Consider the following 26033-nt stretch of genomic DNA (forward strand, 5'->3'; position numbering starts at 1 on the left):
TCTCACCTCATCTCACCTCATCTCACCTCATCTCATCTCACCTCATCTCACCTCATCTCAGCGGGGCCGAGCTGAGCCGAGGGGGGCTGTCCCACCTGGGAGCGATTCCCCACTGACCCCACGGGGTGACGGACCCCACGGAGGGTGACGGACCCCTCAGGGGTGCCTGCACACAGGGCAAGCGGCGGCTTCACTTCAGCAGTGGCTTCGCTTCCCGCCCCCCACGTTGGCAGCCGCGTTGTGAAGCCCCGTGAGACGTTGTGGCTGGGGGCTGCTGCAGCCTCAATGCACGGTGGCAGGCGGACGTAACGCTAGTACACACACACACACACACACACACACACACACCCCAACACACTAACGCATGTGAATGTGCACACTAACACACACACAAACACACGTGAACATGCATGCGAACACACACACACACACTTTCATGCTAACACACACCACACTAGCACACAGCACACGCATGCACATGCATGCATACACACATACACACGCACACATATACGCACATGCACACATATACACACACACACACACACACACACACACACACACACACACACACACACACACACACACACACACACTCCCCCCCCCACGCGCCCTCTCCCCGCCAGGTGGCGCTGCCGGCTGCGGCGGCTCCCGCGGGCTGGCCCCGCCCCTGGCCCCGCCCCCGGCGTCAGGCCCCGCCCCCGGTGCCGCCCCCTCCCGCGCCCCCGCCACCCGTTGCGGGCCGGGCCGGGCCGAGCAGCTCCGTTGCGGGCGGCGGGGCCGGGCGGTGCGGTCCCGTGCGGCGGAGGGGGAGCGCGGGAGGCCGCGGGCTGGGGAGGCGCAGGCGCCGCCTGGGCCCGTCCCCCCGCTCCGCTTCCCCGGCCGCCCGTTCCCCCCACGCGGGCCCGGCCCGGCTGTCGTGGCGCCCGCCGCGGCCCTCCTCGCCGTCCCGGGCCGGGCAGCAGCGGGACCCCGTGGCTTGGCGCTGACGGGGAGCACGCCCCGCCTTAACACAGCAGAAAAGTCTTTCCAGAGCGATTTATCCACGTGGAAACAAGCTCGTGGCGGTGCTGCCGCGGCCGGCCTGCGCGCCACGCCATCCCGGGGGGACACGTCCCCCCGGCCCTCAGCCGGGACGGAAAGCCGCCAGCCTGGCCCTGCTCCAGCAAGGGGGCCGCGCAGGTTTAACCGCCGTCGGGTTTAACCGATGCCGCCAGCCTCCTCCAGGAGCACCCAGGACGGGTGTCCTCATGCGGTCCCTGCTGCCCAGCCCAGTGTCCTCACTGAACCCTCGCGAGGTCCCCGCCGCCCAGCCCTGCGCCGCAGGAGTCATCGCGCTCCCGGCGTGGGAGGTCTCCGAGCCAGCCCGGCCCTCTCCTCCGCACTGCCGCGTGCCCCCGTGGCTTCTCCTCCCGCCCTGCCGTTAGCTCTCCTCGCAGGCATCGTGCTGGGAAGCGGAGCTGTTCTCCAGGGTCTTGGTGGTCACCGGTGCCCCAGCTGGGCACTCTTCGGCTTGGACTTTCTTTCTTCCCCTCGGCGTCTTCTTTGATGCTGTTAACAGGAAGATGACCGCAGAAGTTAACCACAGAGTTAGGACTCAGGTGCACAGGGTCAACGTGGCTTAGTCTGAAAATACTGACTGCACCGGAGAAAGCAAGCGCAGCAAATGGCAGATGAAGAGAAACCCTCTCACATTTGAGAGGGAAAGGTATTTGGGGGAGGCTGTTGCGACCCTGAAAGCAGAAACTATGTGTGTCCCCTTTGGGCACAGAAGCATGCCTACGAGGTACATCCCCTTCCCAGATCAGTGAGATGTGTTTTTCTGTCTTTCTTCCCCTTTCAGAGCAGTACACACCGCACAACGTGAGAGGGGTTGTGCTTCGCCATCGCCCCATCACTGCCACAGCCGCATCCAGCCCTGGCTCTGGACATCTCCATCCAGTCCCGGAGCCTGCACTCACATGAGCTGGGCTCCAAGCTGGGCTCGCTGCAGTGCACACCGGTGCTGCTGCACGTCTGCCCGGGGGAGGACAGGACGGCTTTCTCCTCACTGTTCCGGGAGAGGCTTGTTTTATGGAGCAGTCCCTCTTCTCACCCGCATGCGATCATGTTCACGGCACTAGCAGGCATCCCCCAAGGCCAGGAGGAGAGCAAGGGGCAGCGCTTCCTTGTTAAACAAGCTCCCTTTTATGCTTAAGCAACAGCCGTCTATATATTTTCAATCGGTCAACACTGCCCTTTCTTTACTGACTGTTAGTAGCAGGATATTTCTGACAGGGCAGTATTTAAGCCTTGACAGGCACACTGTTTTATCCTGGCCCTTATCGGGAACAGTTTTCTGCTTATTCACCTGTAGGAAACCGGGGTACAACACATTCCATTGTCAGCCAGGGAAAACCTCTGCGGCCGCTCTGGAAAATCAACAGAGTCTGCGAGAAACTTTTCTCCGAATGTCAATAACTCACGGTTGGGAATTTGGCCTTCTCCAATCAGCACCTCTCCAGACTGGCTGAACAAACACGAGGGACTTATACCTGTTAGCTTAGGTGTCCAGGAGTGCTCTCTGGGCCGCTGTCGCCCGGGCTCGCCTGGCTAACCATTAGCAGGGAGCTCCTGGTTGGAGATACACCCGTTGCCAAAGCACGGCACAGCGTGTCTTATCGCAGGGAGCCAAGAGACTCAACTGTATCACCTTGGGCAAACATTTGTTTGCAGCGTGCAATTCATTTGGCGGAAGAGCACCCGCCTCTCCGTGGGAAGGGAAAGTGCCGGGGGCCCCCGGGTGTTTCTCTTGAAAGGAGCCCCTCGGGAAGCGGCGGAAGTTGTAGCCCTGAGCTGATCCCACAAGGAACTCCTCCTTCCTACCTTTTGTCCAGGCATCCTGTGCTCTTTTTCGCTTCTTTAGCAGCACATGAGCTCTGTCTTTCACACAAAAATATTTTTCTTCAGCTTGGGCTTCTTGTGGGATGTTGTGTTCATATGGGGCAGCGACCTACACCAAAGGGAAGACCCGTCAGTTTGCAAGTTAGTCTGCTTTCCAGGGAGCCGATGGCTGGGCTGGATTGCCATGCCGCTGTGACAAACGTTGGCATTAAGGAACCCACTTGACTATCTGGAAAGTGCTATCTCCATCCCTTCTTGACAAGTTAGGTAGCAATGTGGAAAAGGGGTTTGGCATCCCCTGTAGGAGCTGTCACCTGTGTGACCAGTGAGTCCAGGCAGGTGGACGCTTGTCTTAGTCTCCCGTTGCCTCCCAGAACAGGAATCCCCAGACCGAAAGCATCGCCAGACCCGAGGCAGTCTGAGTTAATGGACTGAGGAAAGCAAACAAACCTCACTGTCCGTTGTGTCGGGCTCGTCAGAGTCCTGCTTCCCAGACTCAGCATCATCGTCATCTAGGGAAATACAAAAGGAAGGGGTTTTTGTCTGGTACGGGGCCTGACAAACTCACGAGCATGATACAGAGCTCCAGCTTAGTGGCTCTTAGTAGGGAACTTGCGTTGAGGAGGAGAGGAAGGACGACAGGCGAGCTGTTTCCCTGCCCAACAGAAGGCTTTTGCTGCACACAGGCCCCGAGGCTACATGCCGGCAGACACGTACCTGCGTGCACCAGACACGCACCTAACCTTTGCACAGAGAGCGGCTGGCACAGGCTGGGACCGAGCCCTGCCGGCTGTGGGCACCGTCGCCCTGTCCGTACGCCCGGCGTGCACCCGCGATGGCACACCCACGCTGGCCCCGGCACCGAAAGTGCAGCGGTGCAGAAGGGTGGCAGGAGGGGCTGGGGCTGTGCTCTCCTGCAGCACCGCTGCCTTGTCCCCACCACGCCGAGAGCTGGGGGGTCCCACAACCTCGCAGTAAATCTGCCCCCAGGTCTAACCGCAGAAAAGCTCTCGCCTAGGTGAGAGAGCAGATCATCCGTGTTTCAGACACTCGCAGAGCGCTTGTAGCCTGCTCCTGTCCTCACTTTATCCTTCCGGGGGTTAAGGTTCACTAGAAAGTGAGCAAGTATTTGTATATTGTTTCCTGGGCTTTGTGTCAACCTTCAGGTGAGAACTAAAGAAAGTCCTGTATTTTCCCACACCCGGAATGTAATCGGTTGAAATTCTTCTGCCATGATGATATCTCCTTAACATGTAAATCACAGAGGACTCCCCTTTTTTTTCCACTGTGCAAAATCCTGCTCTGGAGAGTGTTCCCAAACCACTCCGACACACCCAGACCAACTAATCCAGGCGAGCTCAACTTTCTGGCCAAGCCAGTAAGGCTGGTACGGAGAAGCTCTCAGGAGACGTGCTTCTCTCTGCGCTCCTCATGGCTACAGCCTCCCACCCACCGGGGGACACCTGCCTTCCATGTCCCACGGCGGTCAGCCGGGGAGGAAGCCCTGAGTGTCCCCAGCTGTTTGCTTTGAGATAGGAAAGGGCTTTAGCCATGGATGGAGCAGGGAAAATGGAAGAGCGTGCCCCGTCCTACCTCTTGGAGGTACCAGCATCCCTTGCTCCTTCTTTCCGTGGAGAAAGGGGGCACAGACAGGGATGGTTTTTCTCTGTGCTAATCCTGCAAACCTCTTGCCTTTTCCCTGTCCCCAGTGGGAACAGTTTTGAGCTTCTCCTTTTCTGAGAGCGACCTGTCCGTGTGGGTGATCATGGAGCAGCAACACTGTCTTGTGTTTGTGGCTCACCAGGGAGTAATGCCAAGAGATCCGTGCTAAATCAGCCTCTTTAGCTCCTCGAGCCTCTGTGCCCACCCGGCCGGTGAGCGCAGGGTGCAGGCTGCTCTGCAGGGCATGCGAGGTGAGAGTGGGTGGGTGCCTCCCGGTCACGTGGGGCAGAGATACTGGCCTCCTCTCCAGAACAGCCAGGGCTGCCTCTTCCCTAGAGACTGAGCCTGACTTTTGGGCATCTCCAGGCTTGAAAATTGAGTAGTCGGGGATAGAAATGTGAAACTCAAAGCTCCCGTGATGGCCCAGAAGAGCTGGGAGCCAGGTGCACCTGGGCCCCTAGAAGGGGGCTCCTTGTTATTTAGTAATTCCTTTTGTCAGTAGGAATTGCAAGTGTTTGCAAAGTCCAGCACAGAGAGTTTCCAGCTGTAAGTTGCCTTCACACAAAACAAAATGCATCTTTTGCTCTTGCCTTCTCCAATGTCACATTTGCCTGGGGCTTTTTACCTGGTTCTCCCTTCTGTGCATTGAGAGACAGTCTCGTCTTGGTCTCCGGAAGGGCCTCAGGGTCACTCGACGTTGACTTGCTTGTAGGATGGGCCTGCGAGAAAGAGAGCTGTAAGGTACAAAGTGTGGCAGCCCTGTAAATGCTTGCCATTACCTTAGTTACTAGAAACACTGCCTTCTGCGAGGCAGGAGACAAGGCCAGTCCCCAGCCCCTATGCGCTGCCTGTGACAACTGCAGGGACGAGCGTCGCGGGGGCATTTCTGTGTAGCTGTGGCATGTTGCAGCAGAGGAGTGCGGGGACAGGGCGCAGACTGTCTGCACACCGTTGCTCTAACCTGGAAGGAAAATCTTTCGGACATGAGTGGGGAAGAGTCTCCAGGCTATTTTCTGCCGAGCTGAAAAACAAAGACTGTGACCAGGTGGCCGTGACTTTATCATATGCAAATATATCTGCGTTGGCTTCACGTGAGGCAAAGCCATTTGCTCACGGGCCTTTCCAAGACAGGACATTAAAGGTCATTGCAACTGTGCTGGGCACCCAGAGCCCGACACTGGACTCCCTGGAGAGGGGAATGCCAGCGCAGGCTGTACTCACCACAGCCGCTTCCTCTTCCTCCTCTTCCTCCTCCTTGACACCGCTGGGCTGGCCCCTGGGCTGGGCGCGGGCGGCTTGGAGGCGGCAGTAGGTGAGGGGCAAGTCATCCCACTCTGCCCCGCGCCGTCCGCAGGGGCCCCGGGCTGCCGGAACAGCGGGGCTCTCCGTGGGGCTCAGCCGCCCGTGGCCAGCCTCCCGCGGCTCCGGCGAGCTGTGCCAGCCCGTCTCCCTGCCGCGGCCGGGGTCCGATAGGTCCAGCGGTACGTCTGCGCCGTAGTCCCTCGCCGCCTCGGCCTTCTCTCCGAGCTCGGAGCCGTCCCGGCTTAGCCAAAGCTCTTTCTCATCTTTCCCATCCGCGGCGTCCTCCAGGAAGGACCTCTCCTCTTTGCGTCCTGGTGTGACGCTTAGCCACGGGGACAGGGACCGCTCCTCGGGAGCGGCTCCGGGGTCGCCGTCCGCCCTGGCGCGGAGGCTTTGCGGGCGCTGGTGAGCGAGGAGGTGCTGCAGCCGCTCCCGGTGCTGGAGGAGGTGGAGTTTCCCCTCCAGATGCTGATCCCGCATGTAAACCACGGCGGCGGGGAGCTTGAAAACGGCTGCGCGATCTTCCCAGTCGTCGCGTGCCCTCGTGCTGCCTTCAGCGTCTTTGGCCCTGAGGAACTGGCTGGAGAAGCTGCCGTCCCTGTCGGCAGAAGCGTGGTTACTCGCCAGCCCCAGCTGCTGCAGGGGAAAATGCTTGTTGAGGAGGCAGAGCTGCTCCGTCCTGGCGGTCAGTTTTAAGTTTTCGTAGGATGGAGCAACCTTGGGGGAGTCCAGTTTGCTTGCTGCTGCATAACTAGAAGAAACAAAAGAATCCCATCGCATTTATTAGAGAGTTCCCATATAATTTCCCAGCTCCTGCAGGTGATGATGCACTTGCTCTCCCCTGCCCTTTCTGTGCCCCACTGACTGTTGCGGCTTCTGGCCCCTCGCGCTACACTTGCTTTGGGTGTTGTGCTGGCGAGGAGGTGTCCGTCCCTGGGACGGGCGCGGAGGTTAGACGCCCAGCAGTGCTGCCGCTCGCACTGCCGTAAGCTGTTACCGTGCCCTTGCCTCCAACAGCGTGTTCCTGTCCCTGGACCACGCTAGCACAAGGGAGGGGTAGAGTCAGTGCGGGGATATAGTGACAGCTCAGATCAGCATTGCTGCTGAAAATTTGCTTGCTAAACTATACCATACAGCCAGACTCACCCTAAATTCCACCCATACCTGTTCTTGGTCTTTCTTAGTGGTTTGGTGGCTCTGAAGACCTCCAGGACAATGTCACACCACTGATGAATAATCTGTCCTCCCCTAATCTCATCCACTGGGAGATTTTTACAGCCCCGTTAGGAAGGCCAGCATGGCGAGTGGAGCTGCTCATGCAAACCACGTCCCTGCTGTTGCTTCTTACTTGACAGCTTGCATGTGCACGAGCACTGGGAATGCACGGCAGGGCTACTCCCACTCTGGGAAACTTGCTGTCTCTACAGGTGAGCTTACTGGCTTTGCTCAGCACTGCTTCTGAAATCAATGGGAAGGATAAGCCCTGGAAAGTGCTGAGCACTGCAGAAAAGCCCATTAGAATAGATAAGGAGCAGCAGGGATTGCTGCTTCCCGCTTAAGTCATCTTCTTGTTCTTCTGCAGGCTGGAGATTGGGGCATCTGGTTCACTTTCTGGTTCTGCCTGATGAAACTGAAATAACTAGAGACTGTTCCCGTAGGGCTGGATTCCAGTCATTGCTGCTGGTGTAAACTGGGAGAACCATTGGACCATCCCCCCATCCCCGCGGCTGTGGGCAGTACAAGAAGTCTGGAGAAGGTGGTGGTTAGTTACAGCAAGAACTGGCCATCTCATCACAGTCTGCTCGGTGAGGTTTCCAGCCCGGCTTGTGGATCCAGTATTTCAGCTTAACCTTCACTGTTCACAGGGATGAGTGGGAGAGGCCACAGGCTGACGTGGTGACAGGAAGATCTAGCTAGTGATGGGGAAAGACACCCCCCGTGAAATGAGAAAGAGGACAGTGGCAGCTTTTTTGCTGGCTGCAGATCAGACCTACGCGAGCCCACCAAGAACTGCAGCAGGGTAACTCACGCCTCGAGGCTGGGGCTGTGCTCACGCTCCGGCTGCAGAGGGGTCTTCCTTGCTGGTGGGGACAATGCAGCCCCTGGAGGACTTTTTTCTGGGAGGCACGGTCTCGAGCCAGGTCTCACCAAGGCAAAGGTTCCGTGCAGCTGGTTGGCGATCCTCTGGGATGTCTACGGTAGGGGGAAAGAGTCCGCGTGAGCCTTTCTGCTGTACTCCTTGGACCGAGGGGGGTCTCGGAGCAATGTCTGGAGAGCCTCACTGAGCAGAGACAGTGGGCTTCTTGTGGGAAGCAGACTGAGTGCTCCCTATGAAAGACTTCACAGCATCTTTCTTAACAATTTCTACCCCAGAAGTGATCAGAAGTGATTTGATTCAATTCCAACCAACAGCTAAATAATATTCTTATTGGTTTTCCCAGGAAAGTTCCCTTCATTATTTTCCAGTGGGATCTACATTATTCTTCATTTCTGGCTGCACCATTATGTAGCCCAGGAGGTCATGTGCCTCCTCTCAGGTCAAGCCACGATTCAGTGGCTTATGCAAGATAAGACCCTGCAAATTTCCAGACCCCTATTCAGGCCACTAAACCTCATTCATGTGAGCTCCTACCCTACCTTTATCTAATGGGTGTATTTCCAGTGGAGGCCCCAGTTGTGAGGCCAAGACATCATGATCTTTATCTATTGTCATATAAGGCTCAGAACAAGTTCTGACTTGACTTTTCCCTGCCTGCTTGGAGATGTCACCAGCCTTTACTGTGATCCCCATTAATTATCCTCACAGCCTGCCCACAGCCTTACCAAAACCTCTTTTCACCCACTCTTTCAAGTTTTCTGTGGATTCAGGTAAGTGAATCCTGTGCCAAAACGGAACCATCTGTGTGGGTGTGTATGTGGGCTCGAGTTCCCACCTCAAGGAACAGGGCTCAAGGTCTTGAAGTCTCAGGGCCCAGTGCCCAATATCTCCAAATCATCCTGCATCCCTCACACTCTGTGTTTCAAAGGCACGGCAGGCTCACATCAATGCACAAAATGGCATCTATTCAGTGCCAGTCTCTCTGAAAATACACACAACTCTGCTATGGCTGCACGAGCATCCCAATATTCACTGTGCTGCAGATGGAGAGATGTCTGAGATGCTTGTGGGTAGGGCTGCTGTGGCGTATTCATGCTCTGCACTCAAAAGCGCCCACGGTTCATGTGTTTTACAGGCTTTTCCATTATTCATGGTGCCCCAGACTCTTGTCCCCCCAGATAATGGAGAACTGACTCTGTAACTCAGGGTGAACTACAGCAAAATGTGGGCCTGCGTGATCTCCCAGGGTTTGTCACTCCTGAGAGGTTTCCCTAACAAGGCATCCAAATGGGGAACCAGTGTGATGAGCAGAGGACAAAAGGATACTAGACATGTTGTAGATCTGTCGTGAAGTACAAATATGGAAACAAACCAAAGATGTGGACTCTCACAGCAGGAGACAGGAAGCCTGTACCAAACTCTGAATGCTTTTCTTGTAGCTAGGGGCAATTTCTGCAGAGAGGTTGTATCTGGCAATTGGTAGGTTCTCTCATCAGCTGTGGCAAGGGCATGCTGCCCAATTCTTTCACCCTCTAGGGCCTCTTGGCCATTCACTATCCTATTCTACTCTGATCTGGTGAAGATGGCCAAAGTGGTGGGGAAAAGGCCTGAAGACATTAGGCAAGCTCTGACAACTCTCACCATTTCTGCAAGGCTGGTTTCTTGGAGGACAGTGCTTGGGGAAGTCCTACTGCCTGGAGAATTTCTCGTTCCTGTAGTCTTTTCTGCAAACAAAGACACAACCAGTGACCGTGACAGCCCCGCAGCGTAGCTCCGGGCTGCCCTGCATTCCTCTCCCACGTGCTAGAGTCTCGCAGCCTACCGATGACTGTAGCGTGGAAAGCTAGCACACGACAGCTGGGAGGAGCTGGCAGGCACCAAGCACTTTCTACTGAAGATTTCTCACCAAAGTTGGGCCAAGATTTTTGCCTGACTCAAACCAGCACCAGAATTAATGTACCCTCTGTTGCATATGTAGTTGACAGCAAGGCAAACACATAGTCTCTGCACCAACTGGGTAGTGGGTCCACGTTTGCATAGCATTTTTCTTACAGTAATGGCACCCAGGCATCTCCAGGGACTGTTTGCTCTAAAGCAGAGCACCGTGTTTATCCCTTGACATGCAGTTTCCCTCACGGCAGCTATTCTGGCTACAGCAATGTCTATCCAGGCTTCCAAAAACTTGGTATCTGCTCCCCAATCCCATTCCCAGAGCGGCTTTGTGCTATGGCTCAGTCATTCTTCCCTTCCCCAGTCCCTTCAGGTGTGGCTGGGGCCAGCTGCTCTCACCTTCTCCCGGCTCGAGGCCTGGCACGTCGTGGTGTGCCTCTTCTGCCCCTCTCTGAGCTGCTTTGTCGGTGCTGGGGGTCCTGCTTACTGGAGACAGCAAAGCCAAGGGGAAATTGGGGGTGGAACTGCTTTCTCTGGAGATGACTCCTGGGTGCTTTATCCTGTCCCTGTTGAAAGGAGAGGGACACAAATGAATGAGAAGAGGCAGGAGAAGGAGATCACCAGTTTGAGAGTCACTGAACTGTGAGCTGTGAGTTATAGAGCTATGTGTATATATGGATATGGACATACTGGGTCCCCAGACCCACCTTCTTCCATTTTAGCTTATCACAGGTTCAGCTGCAGTCAGGAACATGGGACAGAGCCAGCCCAATAGCTCAAGGTCTGATTTCCCCACTTTGCCGTGGGTAACGTTGCAGGAAGCCACGACGTTGGGTAAGCCAAAATCCAACTCTGGCTATTGCAAAAGCTCTGTGAGAAACTGTCTTTCTCCAGCTGGGATTTCAGCCTGATGGAGTGGGGTGGATTCAGCACGTGGATTTGAGGACTGTCACCCTTTACCATTTCCAGCCGATGGGGCTGATGCTCTCAGTCACTATGAGGGAATTGCTGTGAGGCTCAAAGCCCCGTGCCTATGTCCAGCCCTAGCTGGATCCTGATGCTGAGGCCCCAGAGTTTGGCTGAAAATATCCTTGTTGAGCAGTGCAGGGAAGAGCGGAGCAGGAATGCTCAGGGACCACTGAACCCCACCAGATCCAGGGCTAGGAAACACCTCAGGCCTCAGAAAGCATCGGGACATAAAAGTGAGAGTTTCTCTTTAAATTGATGGAACTTTCTGAGCTCCAAAGAAAACACATTTCTAAACTAATCCCTTGGTGCTAATTCCTCTGGACTTTAAACCCTTGAGGAATGAGCTGATTTGTATATATTGGCTAGCCCGACAGGTTCCTTGGCTTTCACCACAGCGCTCTGCTAAGATATTAACCTGTTGGAGCAAATCACTTCTCCCTCTTAACCCTGGCTCAGTCCTCTCCTTGCTTGCTCTTATCCCCACACAAAATGCAATCTGTTTCCTGCAAACCTGCTCTACTGACTTGGGAGTCTGCCTTTCCGCTGCAGTCGCACACGCGTGCGGAGCCCCCGTGACTCTGCAAAGAGGTGTTAGGTCCTGCTGGGGGTCTCCTCTGATTCCCACAGTCTGCCTGCTGCAGGAGGGGAGCTGTTGGCATGGAAAAGCTGTGAAATCCTACAGCAAAGACTGTGGCCAGGCAAGCAGCCCCAATTTTACTTCCCATGATAGTCCACCATGGGTGTGTGCTGAATACCCTTCGCTCCCCAGGAGACATGGGAGTCGACCTGCACTGCTGGCCAGGAGAAAGGTACTTTCTCCCTTTCCCTTGTGGCGCAATCATTGTTCAGTAGAAGAACTGGACTAGTGGGAAATGCAGGACTAGAAAATGCCCACAGCTTTCCTGTACACTCCTCATCCCACTACGTCCTGCTTCAGCCATACCTTGCTCCAAGGAACTCAAAGATTAAATCCGTGGATGCAGGTGACTAGGGGAGTGAGCAAAAAATCAAGAGAGATTTAGATCATTGCAGGTATTCTGGTGTCTATCTTCTACCGGAACCTATGGGAATTAGACACTAAAACACCTCTGAGGATATTGTGGTCTGGCCATAGCCCTGCTCAGCTGCAAGGAAGCCTCTGGCCAGACCAGCGGCCCACGTAATGAATTAAACCCAGAAGAGTGCTTACTCCAGGCCTCGGAGCCGCTTGAGGTCTTCCTTGAGAGCTTTGTTTTCCTCCTTCAGGCGGTTCATCTCGTTAGCTGCAAAGAGAGGCGAGGGGAGCGGTGGGTTAAGGTGCTGCTGGGAGGGATGCGGGAGCTCCTTGCAGTGTGCTGCGGTACCTGTGTTGGGGAGGAGGGGGAATTTGAGGGGGTTTGACTTCCCTTCCTGCTCCAAAAACATGTTTGGTGCTAAGGATAAAAGGGAGCAGCTTTCTGACTCAAGCTTGGCCAGGACCGAGGTCCGTCAGAGCCTACTTGGTTCCCGGGGAGAGGGCGGCCGGGACAGGGTGACCACCGCAGGCCGCGGTGCAGCAGGAACGATGCAGCCAGCATCGCGCCCGCGAGCGCTGCCTTTCCTCCTCCGATCGACGGGCACCGTGTTACAGCTAGAAAGTAATTCTTTGGAAAGCAGGAGTGACAGTGTGACAGGGGGATAAACCGAGGGCTGCTGGCACCTCTCCATCCCTCCTTATCCCTTTTCTCCTTCACCCCCACTGCCCTCCCCGGGCCAGATACATGGAGAAATACACCCCGGGCTGGAGCAGCGCTGGGAGTTCTGCCAAGGGCTCGGGAGAAGATCCCTCATACATGTTGCTTGATTTCCCTCTAGCTGCGCTGAGCCGCTGCGAATTTCCAGTCTTTTCCAGAGCGTTGCTCCTGCCCTGCCAAGCGCATCTTTCTCCAGGCAGCCGACACCGCCTGGCTGGGGACCCCCAGCAGCAGCCGAGCCCAGGCTGCAGTCGTCAGCTCTGCCGGTTCGTGCCAGCAGCTACCCGGCGGCATGCCGTCCCGGTGCTGGAGGTGCCGTCCCGGCAGTGGGGCAGCCTGCGCCCGGGGAAAAGCATCCCTGAGCCAAAGCCAAGCTTACAGCAGAGCTCGGTACGTACTGAGGATGAAGATGTGCTGGAGACTCTGGAGGTGGGAGGTCTCGTATTCATTCTGCTTCTTTTTCGCCAGTTCCTGGGTGACCATGCATCTGTCGCAGAGACCCGCTCGCAGCCTGGGGGGAGAGCCGGGAGCTGGGGCACCGAGACCCGGCGGGGGCCTCGACGCCACCCCCGCCACGGCATCCGCACCCACCCGTGTGCAGCCGCGGTGCAAGGAGCCGGTGCCCTCCACGCAGCCCAGCCGCTGCCCCTCTACCTGCCCGCGTCCAAGCCCACCACCACCACGCTGTGATGAGAAAAGACCTTCGCGCGCTGCAGCCCGCTCCTGGGAGGACACCAGAAAGCAAGCCCTGCCTGCAGGACGGTGCGCTCACTGCTGCAAAACAGTGCTTTCTTCAGAAATACATCTTACCTGTTTTCTAGCACTTTCACATTTTCCTTAAGGACCTTCTGTTGTTCCCTTAGTTGGTGATTTTTTGCAAAGAGCTCTTCAATCCGCTGGGCATCACTAATGTGAGAGACAGCACAGAACGAGCAAACAGAACGGGTTATTGGATTTCCCCTAGAGCCTGGGGCTCTATTCTGGGGGCACTGGCAACGGGAAGGAGTTACCCTCCGAGCCCGGGGTGCTGCTCGCACTGGATGGCTAAAGGGCTTTTACTGGGTGCGTGGGTGCCAGGGTGGATGGGTGCCAGGGTGAGGAAAGTCCTGCTCAGCCCTGGGGGCAATGCAGGGGAGGAAGAGGAGGAGGAGGCGGCGGCCAGCTTGCGCAGGCACTGCGGAGGGCACTCGTGGGTTGGTGGGATTTTGCCTGCTGAACATCTGACAAGTCACTCCTGTCTCCTTGCTCCGGAAATCACCAAACCGTCTCAGGGGAACGTCACCCCAAGCCCCGCCTGTGTCGGGCCCTGCGTGGCGCAGGTCACCCAAAGGTGTAAACGTGGCAATGCCCAAGCATAGGCGAGCCATGCTCTAACCCAGGCAGCCTCTCTCGGGACTTGTGGCCTTTGCAGGCACCTAGAGACACAGCAGCCTCCGAGAAGCTTCTGCGAAGGTCTTAAAATTAAGCAGTGCAACCCCTCGTCCCCCCCCCCGCAGGCCTTAAACACCGCGGGGCAGATGGGGAGCACAGCGTGCATCGCTCACCAGCATTTCTCCGTCGTCAGCTCCGTTAGCTTTGTTTGCAGACCTGGAATAATTAACAGAGCCAGAGACAGGGGCATTTATTGCAAATTCCAAGGCAGTTTGGAAACAAAATGCGATAGTCTAACGTCAGGAGGGTGCTTCATTTTAAAGAAGCATCATCAATTTACAAACCTTATTCCTTGTTTGCCTGTGTTAAATGACAGCAGCTTAACATAACGGGAAAAGTTGCGTAAAATGTGAGGACATGTTGTATTTTCATGATTTAATGAGTTTACATTCCCTCCCTCCCCCCTGCAAAATCTGATCGGTTTTACTTCTCGTTATTTCTAGTTACACCATGCATTTCCCAGGTGGGCAGTATTTTATAATTCTTGGGGCTGCAAAGCATCTTGGAGAGCATTTACAGCTCAACAAGAACCGCTTTCATTGATGGATCTGCAGACATTACGTTCTGTCAACTCCATTTTATGCAAAATAGATGTAAGTGTGTGGTTTAAATTGCTCAACAGTTTCCTCTGTACTCTCTCATGGCCTGAAATTACACAAGACAAGGATGAATTCATAAGCCAGAATCCTGTGAAAGCACTGTTGTGTTCGTAATATTAATACTGAGAATTATTCTAATAGGAAAACAATTGGATCTGGCATTTGTTTGCATAACTTAATGGTTCTTATTTTAGTAGCGCATGACTTGGCAGCTCCCCAGAGGACTGAACTATCTATCCTTATCCTAAGGTTTTCTTCAGCAGAGCCGCACAGTCCTGCTGCTTCTGTCCTGCAGATCACTGCGTCTTTCTGCTTCCCCTTTGATCATTCAGTATCCAAATAATACTCCAAAGCCGCGTGGCCGCAGCTATAAGGTATACATTGCTGATCGGCTGTGCTCTCCGGCAAGCCGGCATGTCCCAGGTGCAGCCGGGATTCCCGGGGCCTTCCCAGCGCGTTTGGGGAGCTCGGATGGGAATGGCATCGCCTCCGCCACGTGGGAATTCGGATTTATCACAGACCGCGGCGGCAGGGCAGGAAAGGGCAAACCCTCCGCGGTTAATGCTTGGACCAGGGGCGATTCCCGCAGCGACGGCCCCCGGGGCTGCGGGGACCAGATCAGACACAAAAATGGGCTGTTTCCTCCTTTCCTCCTTATAACCCAAAGTGCTGCTGATTTTCTCTGTAAACCTCAGTCTCCACCTGAACGATGGATTAAAATACATCAAGGTGCCATCGGCCTCTTGGTTCCCTCGAGGGTCAGGCTGTGACCCTGCCTGTCCCGCGGCTCTCCCGCCTGCACCCTCGCCTCCTCCCGTCGGGTTATTCGGCACCAGATAGATGGAGGGGGCATTAAAAAGAACCGGACCTTTTTTTTTTTAAAAGGCCGGCCATTTTTTAATGGGAGCTCTCATGTCTCCTTACCTTGGACCTCTTTCTCGTGGATTTCTTTGAGCTTATTCAGGAACTCTGCAAAACTGTCTGTGGTCATGTTCAGCGCCGTGCCGTGCTCCCGGGCTGCCGTGCAGCAATGCTCCGCTTGCGCCCCGAGGCCGTCCTTTTCTTCTAAATCACTCAGGTTTTAGCCTAACATGCACACATGGAAAAGCCCCCAGTGAAACAAGCACCTGAGTATTTTGTGTGCATTGCGTTTTGCAAAGTCTTAGGAATAGGACAAAGGGACACAAAGGAACCCGGTATAGAAAGCAAAATCATTTGCTAAACTAAAAAGGGGGAAAAAGTAGCATGCTCACATGGAGACAGATATTCAAACCTGTCCAGCTTATGTGGAGGTGACACGCGCTGCTCCGCCGCCTCCCCAGCATCGCCTGGGCTCCCCACGGATGCTGCTGACTGCGGCGCTCTGAACCCTTGGGAGACACAAAACCAGGCGTTATAGGCCCCGTTTTACAGCCAGGCCCGGAGAGGCAGCAGACGGGCTGGGAGCACCCTGGGGTGCTCGGGCTGCCTCGTGCCCCGGGAGGCATTTCCAGCCCCACGGCAGCATGGGGGGGCTCTTGCCGGGCTGCTCCCCTGCCAGCAGCCCCGTCGGCTGCATGTGCAAGACGCCGGCACGCGGAGCTGGAGGAGGAAACTTTCCCCTGAAGGGTCTGATTTTAAAAAGAAATCTGGCACGTGCAGCAAAACGGTGACCTGGCTGCACGGAGGAGCAGGTAAATGCAGCACTAGCCGTGGTCGCAGGAGCTTGCAGCCAGCATCGCAGCGGCAAAAGCAGGCCCTGCAAATGCTCGTCCCAAAGGGGTTTCACTTGCCTTTTGAGCAAATCCTGTCCAAATGGAGCAGAAATTTCCTCGTCTTGGGAAATAACAAGCAAATAAAAGTCATTGTTCCCGCTTCCCGGGGCATAAAACAGCCTTTGCAAGCTCCAGGTGATCTTGTAGTGAGCAAAACGCAGCCGGCACGGCATGTTGCGGCTCGCAGGGCCAACGCGCTCGCTTGGGACCAGCCACCGTGGGACGGCGTTGGGAACCATCTCCTGAGCTCGGCCTCCAGAACTGCGGCTTAGCGATGAGCCAGGTGAAATAACGCCCAGCTCTGCTCCCAAAAGCTGGATGAGATGTTAACACGAGCTGCCTCCTTGTACCCAGCAGTTCCTTGGCACCCACACGCTGGGCACGGGGAAGCGCTCACGGGGAGCACTGAGTCCCGACCCGGGCAGGCCCCCGGCTGCGGGCAGAGCCTGGCAGGTCGCGGTTTGGGGCTGCGGTTCTGGCCAGGGCAGAGGCAGCAGCTCCGCAGCCTGGGTTTTCTTCCTCTTGGTGCCCCCATGGCAGCAGGGGAGCTGGGACCTGCCCGGGGGGTTCATCCCGGCCCTTCAGGTGTGAAAAGCTATTGCAATTTTCGGTGCTTTCCCGAGACCCCAGCATCCGCTCTCCCCCGCAGACGGCACCGCTGCCAGCAGACAAGCCTGGTGCGGAGCTCGGTCTCCTCCGTGGACACCCACCGTTGCAAAAAGAGGGAGAAACGCGAGATGCTGCATGAACATCGATCCCTCCGCGTTGCCGGACCCACAGCCAGCATGTTGCCTAGCCACCGTGTGCAACTCTCTGGCAACGGCTGCCGTGCTCCCCCCAGCCCTCTGGGGCTCCCCTGAGTCCCGGGTCTTGGGGCGCCCGAGGGGGGTGGCGGGGCTGGTGGCAGTGCAGCCTGAGCCCCGGCCCCCGCCGCCCCGCAGGATTTACTGCGGCGGTTTCCTGACGAAGCCCAGACGCGGTGCCCCCGGCGCAGCGCCCGCTGCCCTGCACAGCGGTCTCATTGACAGCCCCGTGCCCTCTCCAGAGCCGTCACCGTAAAATACGCCCGGGGGGGCCCAGCAGGTGCCCTGTGCAGACAGAGCATCGGCGTCGGCACTGCTGGAGCTCCGCAGCCTCCGGCTAGACGCGTGCAGGATACCCGTCGCTAGGCGATCGCCCGGCAGGATTGCTCTCGCTAGCCAAACTCCGTTTTCTTGGCTACCCCTTGGTGCTCTCCATCTAATTTTAGCACTATAAATTGAATTTATGTTCAGAAAGGCTGGCTGATCAGTCATGGAAAACCTGCAGTGCCAATGGTATTTTGCAGGCCAAAGCGAAGCTGTTCTGCTTTTCCAGTGCTCCGTGCACTCGGCAGCTTTGGGAGGTTTTCTTTTTTCCTGGACATTTATTTATTTGTGTGACTGACATCACATGGCACAGGCCGTCCTAAAGCAGAGTCCACGGCTTGCTCTCCGCTGAGCTGGTTTTGCACGTGGCCGTTGGAAAGAGGCTAGCGAGCTGCAAAAATACCCCCCGCCGGTGGGCTGGGGGTGAAAATTGGCTCTCACCTACAAAGGGATGAAGATGCAGTGCCTTCCTCCACCTCGCGCTGCCGGCCCTGAGCAACGCTCACTGCAGCCGCTCTGCGGAGCCGGGCACGACCCGGAGCTGCCTGCACCGGCCGCCGACGCGGACCCTGGCTATCGCGAAAGCAGCTCCTCGCCCTGCATCCCAGCCCTTCGCAGGCGACCGCTGCTGCTCCCACTGCTGCGGCAGTCACCCAGGCGATGTCGGGGTTTGCCCGCTCCCTTATTATCGCACCCGAGCCCGGGAGAGCCCGGTCACCTGCAGCATCCGAGCGAACCCGGGACCGGAGGCTGCGGGGTCTGTGCTCCCCTCCCCGGCGCCTGCGACGAGCTGCTCCCTGCCGCTTTGCTGCGATTCAGCGCTGCGCATTCGTTGCGCTCCCGGCACGGGGGGACCCGCACCCCAACCCGCTGGGGGTGCCGCCCTCGAGCATGGGGGGCTCGGGCAGCGAGGCCAGGTCTGCCACGGGCGCTGGGAGCTGGGAAATGGCAAAACCAGCCACTTATCTGCCTGTGCATCTCGGGATAACCGCAGCTTCTGTTAACGTTACTTAATTAACGCCTCAAAATGCTCTGGGAAGTGGCTAATGAAGCATTATCACATTTTTCAGGTGTTTTAATTGCGAAGCGGTGCAGCTGAGGGAATAGCTGGAGGCCTTGCAGCGAGCGCAGCCCCGAAGCGCGCTGCCTCCCGCCGCCCCCGTCCCCTAAGCAAACCCCTCGTACTCGATACCCCGCGAAGGGCGGTGAGGAGGCAGCGTCAGCCCCTGCAGCTCCTACGAGGCCGGGGCTCATCCCGCGGGGGCTCCCCTGCAGCCCGGTCGGGGCCAGCGGCACAGCCCCCCCCCAAACCCCGCTCTCACTGCGCTGCAGCGCGCCCGGGCGTCCTGCTCGCTCCAGCGGCCGTGCAAATAACCATGCAGATAAACCTCTCTCCCCTGGATATGATGCGGCTAATGAAGCCCATAATTGTATCAGCTTTCCTCTGGAGCACTGTTTATAGGAACGGCGATGTGCTACGGCGTTTCAGTCCTGCAAAACCGCACGCGATGCTGCAGTCCCCGACCACCTTCCTATAGGGGAAAATCTGTATTTTTACATTCTGGGAGCCAGATGTTAAGCCAGACAAGCAACGCTGCTGTTTGGCAGATAGGAAGGAGATAGATACATGCCAGTTCCTCTGCGGTTCTTGAAAACACCGCAGGACTGTGGCTCGGGTTGCACGGGGTCGAGCCCGGCGGCGAGGCGAGGGTCTCCGCGGAGCCCCCGTCCTGCCTGCCCAGCTCCCACGTCCTGCCTGCAGCCGGTTCAGCTCGAAGCGAGCGCGATGCAAGGGTGAAACTCGGTGGAAGATGGGTAACGCTTCGGGAGGACAGCTGCCCTCCTCCTAGCCCTTCTCCCTGGCCGTCCTCCCGGGACCACGCTTGCCCCTTGCACGGTGCCTGCTCCGGCAGAGCAGCCCGGTACCCAGGCGGAGCCGCGGCTCGATGCTCTCCGGGGCGGCTCTGCCTGCGCTTTGGCCGCGTCCCGGTGTCGCAGCCGGCTCAGCCCCGCGCTATGCTGCCCGGCAGGCAGCACGGCCCCGTCCAGGCATTTTTATGGGCTGAGGTGTCCCTGCCTGTCCCCAGCGCGACCTGTGAACGCTCCGGCTCACGGTGGCATTTGACTCAGGGCCGGGCTCCCCGAGGGGCTGCTCGGGTGAAGGGCACGGTCAGGGACGTGATCTCTGTCGGAGCTCGACGGGGGTCCGATGGCTGCAGATCGCTGCATCGCTGCAGAGGGGACCAGGAGCTGGTGACGGTCCAGCCCACAGGGGCAAAACCCTGGTGCAGTGTTGAGGGGACACAGCCCCGCTCCTGCTGCCGTCCCAGCACCGCTTCCCTGCTCTTGATGGGAGGGAGAGAAGGGAGGGGGGGTGACAGCCCTCTGCGTCCCCGCAGCATCGCGCCGTGCCCCCGGCGGCCCCTCGCAGCGCCGGGAAGCTCCAGGATTGCCGAACATTTGCGTTGCCTGCAGGAGCGTTCTCCAGCGGCACGGGGAGTGGGAGGGCATCCCGAGGGACAACGCAGCGGGAAAGGGTCCGAGCAGGGGCAGAGGGCCGCCCTGCCCGGGGAGCAGAGGTCACTGCAACCCGACTCCCCTCCGACGGGGGGAAAAGAGAGCAAATTCCACCTCAGCCCTGGCAACAGAGAGGTGCTGGGTGTAGGGTGGGAAGCCGGGGGAGAGCAGGGAGCCTGGTGACCCAGTCTGACGTTATTTACTGTTGAATGTGTGCACGGTTTGGGCCAGGCCAAAAAATGCTCTTGCCCCAAGCCAGCCCTCACCCCCTGCCCTGCCGGGCCGCCGCCTTTGCCATCCTGCCTGGCAGGTTTCGGAGCTGCCCGCACTTTGCCGAGAAGAAGCCGTGCCGGGCACGGATGCCCCGGGTGGAGAGGCACCGGCAGCGGGTGCCCGGTGGCCAGGGATGCTCAAAGCCCAGGCGCTGCTGGGGACCGCGCGGAGCCGCGGGGACCCGGACCCGGCTGAGGATGGGGCTCTGCTCGCGTCGCGGCTGTCGCGTAGCCTTGGGTGTTTGCTCCAGGAGAAAACGTTGCTGTTTTGACCCCCAGGCCCTGTTCTTTGGATGTAAATCTGGCTATTACATAAATCTGGGTACCCACCAACTGCCACTGACCCTGGAGCAGCTATTGCATTTAGACCGAGTGGGATCTGGATGACATCTCTTCGCATTGCAGATGGCAATGACACCGCGCTACCTTTCACACGTAGATGGAAAGCACCAGGGGAGAAGTTTCCAAGAGCCACACAGTCCCTGTCCCAGGGCCATGCAGCCCAGCCTGGCTTAGCTCTGCTCCCTGCCAACCCGCCTGCTCCACGCCGGCTCTCCTGCAGCAGCAGAGCCGGCTTTGCAACAAGCCCTCAACTCACTGACTGCTCAAAAACCCAAATTTCTTCTACAAACTCAGACAGGGCAAAGGAAAGCAAGCAACCCCCCGCCACAAGCGTGGCCCCATCCTGGGACAGCTGGACCAGGCGCTGGCTGCCGGAGCTGAGTGACAGCTCTGCCCTGCGCGCTTAGGCGCGTTTTGCTGGCACTTGTGCTTCCTTCGCACACGCACGGCTCCCTCCCCAGCTAGGCAGGGCTGCAGCCGTAGGGGATGAGCAGAGACCAGCGCGGGCCCAGCGGTACTCACATGGGGGGCTGCCTCCGCCGCCGGCTCCGCTGGCTCAGTTAGGCTGCGCTCCGCGGACGCTCATCGGGGACGCGGGAGGCAGGAGTGAGCAGTGTGGGTGAACTTGCACAGACAATATGCCATAATTTTTTCTTTGCAGTCGGACTGGCTTTACTGGTTTGCGTTTCTTTGCCCCAGCAGCAGAAAGGAGGCACAGCTCGGCTCAAGCTGCTGAACGGGTTCTGCTATAACACAAAAAAGTGGCAAGACCGGTAGAGTTTGAACCCAGATAGAGATTTGATTGTTTTCCTGTAATTACAGTTCAGCCTGTGCTGTTGGTTGAAGTCAATCACATTAGCAAACAGAGCCATTTAAACAATTCATCCACCATTAAGGTGGGAATTATTTCTTTTTACATAAGGTGACTGCTTTAGAAAGGAGAAGGAAAATAAAACATGACGGGGCAATCCATTAAACCCTTCCACGCTTTCTTGGCTCGCTCAGAGGGACATTATCTCCCCAAATTGCTGTAAAGTGGCCTTTTAGGAGAGTCATTTTTCGGTGGGGCAGCTTAGGCTAGAAGCAGGCACGCATAGCTTTTGGTGTGGGGCCGATATTGCTCTCCGTAGGCACCGCTGACTATCAACATTGACCATTTTTGATACCGACGGGCCTTGATGAGTATTGATTTCCATACGTACCGCGAAGACACAACACCCATAGCTACGGATGCCTCTCGGTACACGTGGATACCTCTCGATGCCAAATTCATGTGACCTGCTGCTGGCAAATGCCGGATTGCAACCTCTGTCCCCAGACTGTCACTCAGGGGCACTTTGTAGCAGAGGAGGATGCTCTGGGGACCAGCAAGGACAGGCAGGGTAGTCGGGGTGCTGATGTTGCCCGGCAGCCCCAGCATCCCTGCAGGCTCCAGCTGCTGACACAAGCAAGTCCCATCCCCAAACCTTGGGCCAGCAGAGCCGAAGGGAGCGTGGACACGTCCTAAGCCTTTGAAGTGCGGCTATTTCAGCATTCCCCGGGACAAGGCTGGCCGTGACCCCCCTGCCCGTCTCTGCCGAGGTTTGGCGGGTGCGGGAATGACCTCCCGGGAGGCCCGGCCCTGCTGCGCCTGTCCCTCTCCCCGAGTCACTGCGGACGGCAGTGGCACGCAGCAGGCTGCGAAAGCAAAAAGTGCTCGCAGTGCACATTGGCTCACCACTGGTGTGGTAATAAATAAAATAATAAAAAATAATAATAATAAATAAAAAGTAATAGAAAGTTGTTGCTTGAAAGCGTGAAATTCAAAGCGCGTGCCCTGTTGGGTGGAGATTGCTGGTGAGACCTGCTTTGCGCATGCAGCCACCTCGAAGCACGGCTCCGTGCTCACACGGGAAGCGTCCACATTGCTTCACCGGACACGTGAGCCCGGAAGGATGGTTTCCATGTGATATTTTGGGAGTCTGTGGGTAGGAGAGGTAGCAGGGAAGGGGATTCAGGGCGCCGAGGCCGGGGTCCTGCCCCGGCGGAGGCAGCACGAGGAGGGCAGCGCTGCCACGGCGTGCATCTTCCAGCCATAGGAACAGCTCCGTCCTCAGCCGGCATAAAGTCACACGTGTGCAGTGACAGCAACGTCACCAGGCCCGTTTGCAGCAGGACTGCTGAGCTGGCTGGCGATCTGCGCTCTGCTGCACAGCGCTGCCTCGACGCTTCGCCGCGCCGCACGCGGACAGGCTGGGCCGGGGCTCCCGGGAGCGGGACCAGCCTCCGGCGTGGTGCCCACGGGCGGCAGGGAAACACGGTGCCGCGGGGCGAGCCGCGCTGCTCGACGGACCCGCACGACGGTTTGGCGGTCGCGCTGCGTGTGCGAAACTCCTCGCTCGCTCTTCCCGAAGAGGGATGTGGGACGAGGCTAAGCGTTATTTTCCATCCAAGGCTTCTCCCAAGCAACCTGCAATAGGCGCAGGGAAGCTTCTGGCTCCTTTAAGCCCTTCTCCTTCCTTTTGGGCTGTTTGTTTTCCTGGCGGACATGTCAGTGAGGGAATGGTCGGTTGATACAGGCCGGTACCTCGGGCTCATGTTTGCCACGCTGGAATTTATGGCAACCACACGGAAGGCAGATCTTTGGCTGGACCAGCCGGCAAGGTAACAGGAGCGGTGGTGGGGAGGCGCAGAGCTTGGCGAGACAGCCGGAGGCAGCCGCACCCCACGCAGCGATGGAGCCACCGAAGCCTTGCACCTGCCTCCAGCGGTTCAGCGACTGCTGCGTCTGCACCGTCTCCCGTGTAGATCCTGGGATGGGAAATACTAAGAGGAGGGGTTAATGCCCCCCCCGCCCCGTATGTGGGTGGAGGGGCTGTGCTGCCCGCACGGGCTGCAGTGGCGAGGAAAGAGCCGGGAGCAGCTACCCGGGAGAATTGCCCTGATGCACGAGAAAGCCGAACGGAGATTTCTGGGAAGCAAGAAGTGATGCATTTAGAAATGCTCTCCATCTCTCCTTGTCAGATATCTCCTGGAAGTCAGGTTGCTGACGGGAGCCACAGTTAGACTAAAGACTGCCATTTCCAGGCCATAAAGTCGAAAGATCTGCACAGGAAATGTGTTCCTTTGCAACTAGAAACTGAAACACAAATAATTTTCAAGTACTTTTTTACTATTAAGGAGAAAAGTCTCTTTAGCAAAGAAACACAAACCCACTAATGCAACCTGGAGGTTTATGGCCCAGCGCGAGACAGACGGCTGCAAGCGGAGGACCAGCGAGAGGAGAGGCAGTGCTGCGGCGCGGGCAGGCGGGACGCTCAGCAGCATCTGCAGCAACGGGACTGCAACGGGCAGTGGGGAGGAGGGAGCCGTCGATTAACCATGTTGTGGAAGATGCCAGCCAGCTCAGAGCGGGAGCTGTCAGAGGTCACCGCCTAGACATGCGGCCACAGGAGAGGACGATCCATCCAGAAAGCTTGTGACAATCCCTGCCTGCTCGGGCCACCGGGAAATGTCCTCCTTCGCGAGGACGGGACAGAAGTCACACAGGAAGCCCTGCGCTCCGCACAGCCCCAGCCCAGATCCAGCGGTCTGGGAGATCCGAGTCACCCCGAGGTGCTGCCGCGCGGGTGCTGCCCTCGCCAAGCCCTGTGCCCCGTGGGAGTCCCTCCCCACCCGCTGCACCGCCAGGCCAAGCCGGTGCCCAAACAGCCGCTATTCCCCAGGTCGGTCATCTTCTGCCCATATCTTCGAAGCCAACCTCAGCAGGAGCCCAAGGCGGGACACGAAGCATCTCCTGCTACCTAAGAAAGCAACCTTCACACCGTCACCATCTTTGTGCATCCAGAGCTTGCTGAGGAACAGCAAGTTAATGGGTCCGAGAGCACCAGCTCGGGACAGGTAACAGGGAAACTGGTTTGGTGGTGGGGAAGTCCAACCCCTGAGCGAGGCGGCAGGACGGACCAGGGAGCACAGCCAGGCGCAACGCAGAGCCCACAGCGCTGGGGAAGCTCCTGGCGACGGTGCAGGCCTGAGGCCAAGCGAGGGGGCCAGCCCACAGGTCGGGATCAACGGGGGCCTTGGCCAGGTGCGGGCACGGATGTGGCTGAGCTGGAGGCTGGTTTTACAGGCGGTCGGATCGCGAGCCTGCTGGGGCTTAGCTTGCTGCATGCGCATTTCTGCCCCATGTCCGTACTGGACGTCGATATGAACCTGGGGACGTTGAAGAGACGGGTCCTCCCAGGACTTTGGTACCACCCTGCATGGACCAGCCCACGGCCCGATGCTCGGGGCATCCCTGCAGGAACGAGCCGTCCCAGCAGGCAGGAGTTGCGCTGCCGGGTTCATCTCCGGAGGACACCGATCTGCAACGGATATGCAGGAACGGCGGCAGAACCAGGAGCGATACAAACCAGCCGGGCAGCTTCTGCAACGAGCTGGTTAGCCTCTGCCTCGTTAGACACGTCGCGGCCGGCGCGGTGCTGATATATGACACGCGGCCTCCAGCAGAGGCTGCTCGCCGGCTTCGCAACGCGAGCCGCAGCGCTGAGCCGCGGCACCGGCCGGGGCCCCATCCCACCACCCGCCAAAGCAGCGCGAGGAGCTGCCTGCTTCCTTCTCCTGCCTCGCCGAGGTGGGAAGGCTGCACAAGCGCGGCAAGCCCGGGCGGAGAGGGACCGACGAGCGGTGTGTCTGACAACCGGAGCCGCGTCGGACGTTGCCCCGGAGCCTCCGAGGGCGGCTGATGACAGATGAGCCGGCGGTGCCGAGGCTGCGGTGCCGCCGAGAGCTCTCCCGGCTCTTTGCAGCGGGGTAAATGTCATTATCCCCCCGCGGAGATGCAGCAGCTGACGGGCCGGGAGATGAGCGTGGTTTGCCGGACGGCCGCGGGAGCAGCGCCGAGGGATGTGCCGGAGCCGGAGCCGGAGCCGGTGCCAGGCCGATGGAGACGCATTGTGCAGCCCTCGGGCTTCGGCACGACCTGCCGCTCAGGAAACACCTTGAAGATTTTCTTGCTCCCACCTAAATTCACCTGCTGCTCTCGCTATGGCTCAGATTTTCCCAATAGCCAACACATGGATATTTAATACCCTAAAAAATCCGGCTAAAAGCTTCGCTCTGGCACCAAAGCTGAGATTTCCAGGCTGCCCCGCGGAGGCAAAAGGAGCCCAAGGGGGGCTCGGCACATCCTTAGGGCGAGCGCAGGGAGCAAATCCAGCCCCAGCCTTCGCAGTCAGGGCCTTCAACGAGAAAGACGGAAGGGAAAAAACTAAAAGATGCTAGAACAGCACATTTTTTGTGATTTTTTTTTTTTTTTTTTGGCCGCACCTGTGGGCTGTGGTTTGCTGTGCAATGAAGCCCTGCTGCGCTCATCGAGCTCGGCTTAGGACTGAGGGCGGGCGAGATGCTCCCTGGCTGCCTGGGCCATGGGGACCCTGTGTCCCTGGTCCCCAACGTGTCCCCGACGTGTCCCTGGCGTGTCCCCAGCGTGGTGTG

The 26033-nt window shown here is 57.8% G+C and overlaps 1 protein-coding gene across 2 annotated transcripts; it reads right to left on the minus strand.

Moving 5' to 3' along the window:
- Positions 1-1023: 1023 nt before the first annotated feature.
- RBBP8NL (RBBP8 N-terminal like) lies at positions 1024-21202 on the minus strand. Of its 2 annotated transcripts, none has more exons than XM_026092819.2 (15): positions 21081-21202; positions 15820-15916; positions 15471-15632; positions 14061-14103; positions 13327-13422; positions 12915-13027; positions 11994-12066; positions 10235-10401; positions 9587-9669; positions 7877-8040; positions 5767-6598; positions 5171-5264; positions 3334-3395; positions 2866-2992; positions 1024-1551 (listed from the first exon to the last, which is right to left on the minus strand). In XM_026092819.2, the coding sequence occupies exons 3-15, from the start codon at positions 15535-15537 to the stop codon at positions 1424-1426; spliced, it is 2049 nt and encodes a 682-aa protein (XP_025948604.2). In that variant the 5' UTR covers positions 15538-15632; positions 15820-15916; positions 21081-21202; the 3' UTR covers positions 1024-1423. The 2 variants fall into 2 exon arrangements, with proteins under 2 accessions (XP_025948604.2, XP_064377678.1); XM_064521608.1 differs by having other exon boundaries at positions 15800-15916.
- Between the last annotated feature and the right edge of the window lie 4831 nt (positions 21203-26033).

Source organism: Dromaius novaehollandiae, chromosome 16 (assembly GCF_036370855.1).
Source record: "Dromaius novaehollandiae isolate bDroNov1 chromosome 16, bDroNov1.hap1, whole genome shotgun sequence".
NCBI classification, from domain to species: Eukaryota; Metazoa; Chordata; class Aves; order Casuariiformes; family Dromaiidae; genus Dromaius; species Dromaius novaehollandiae.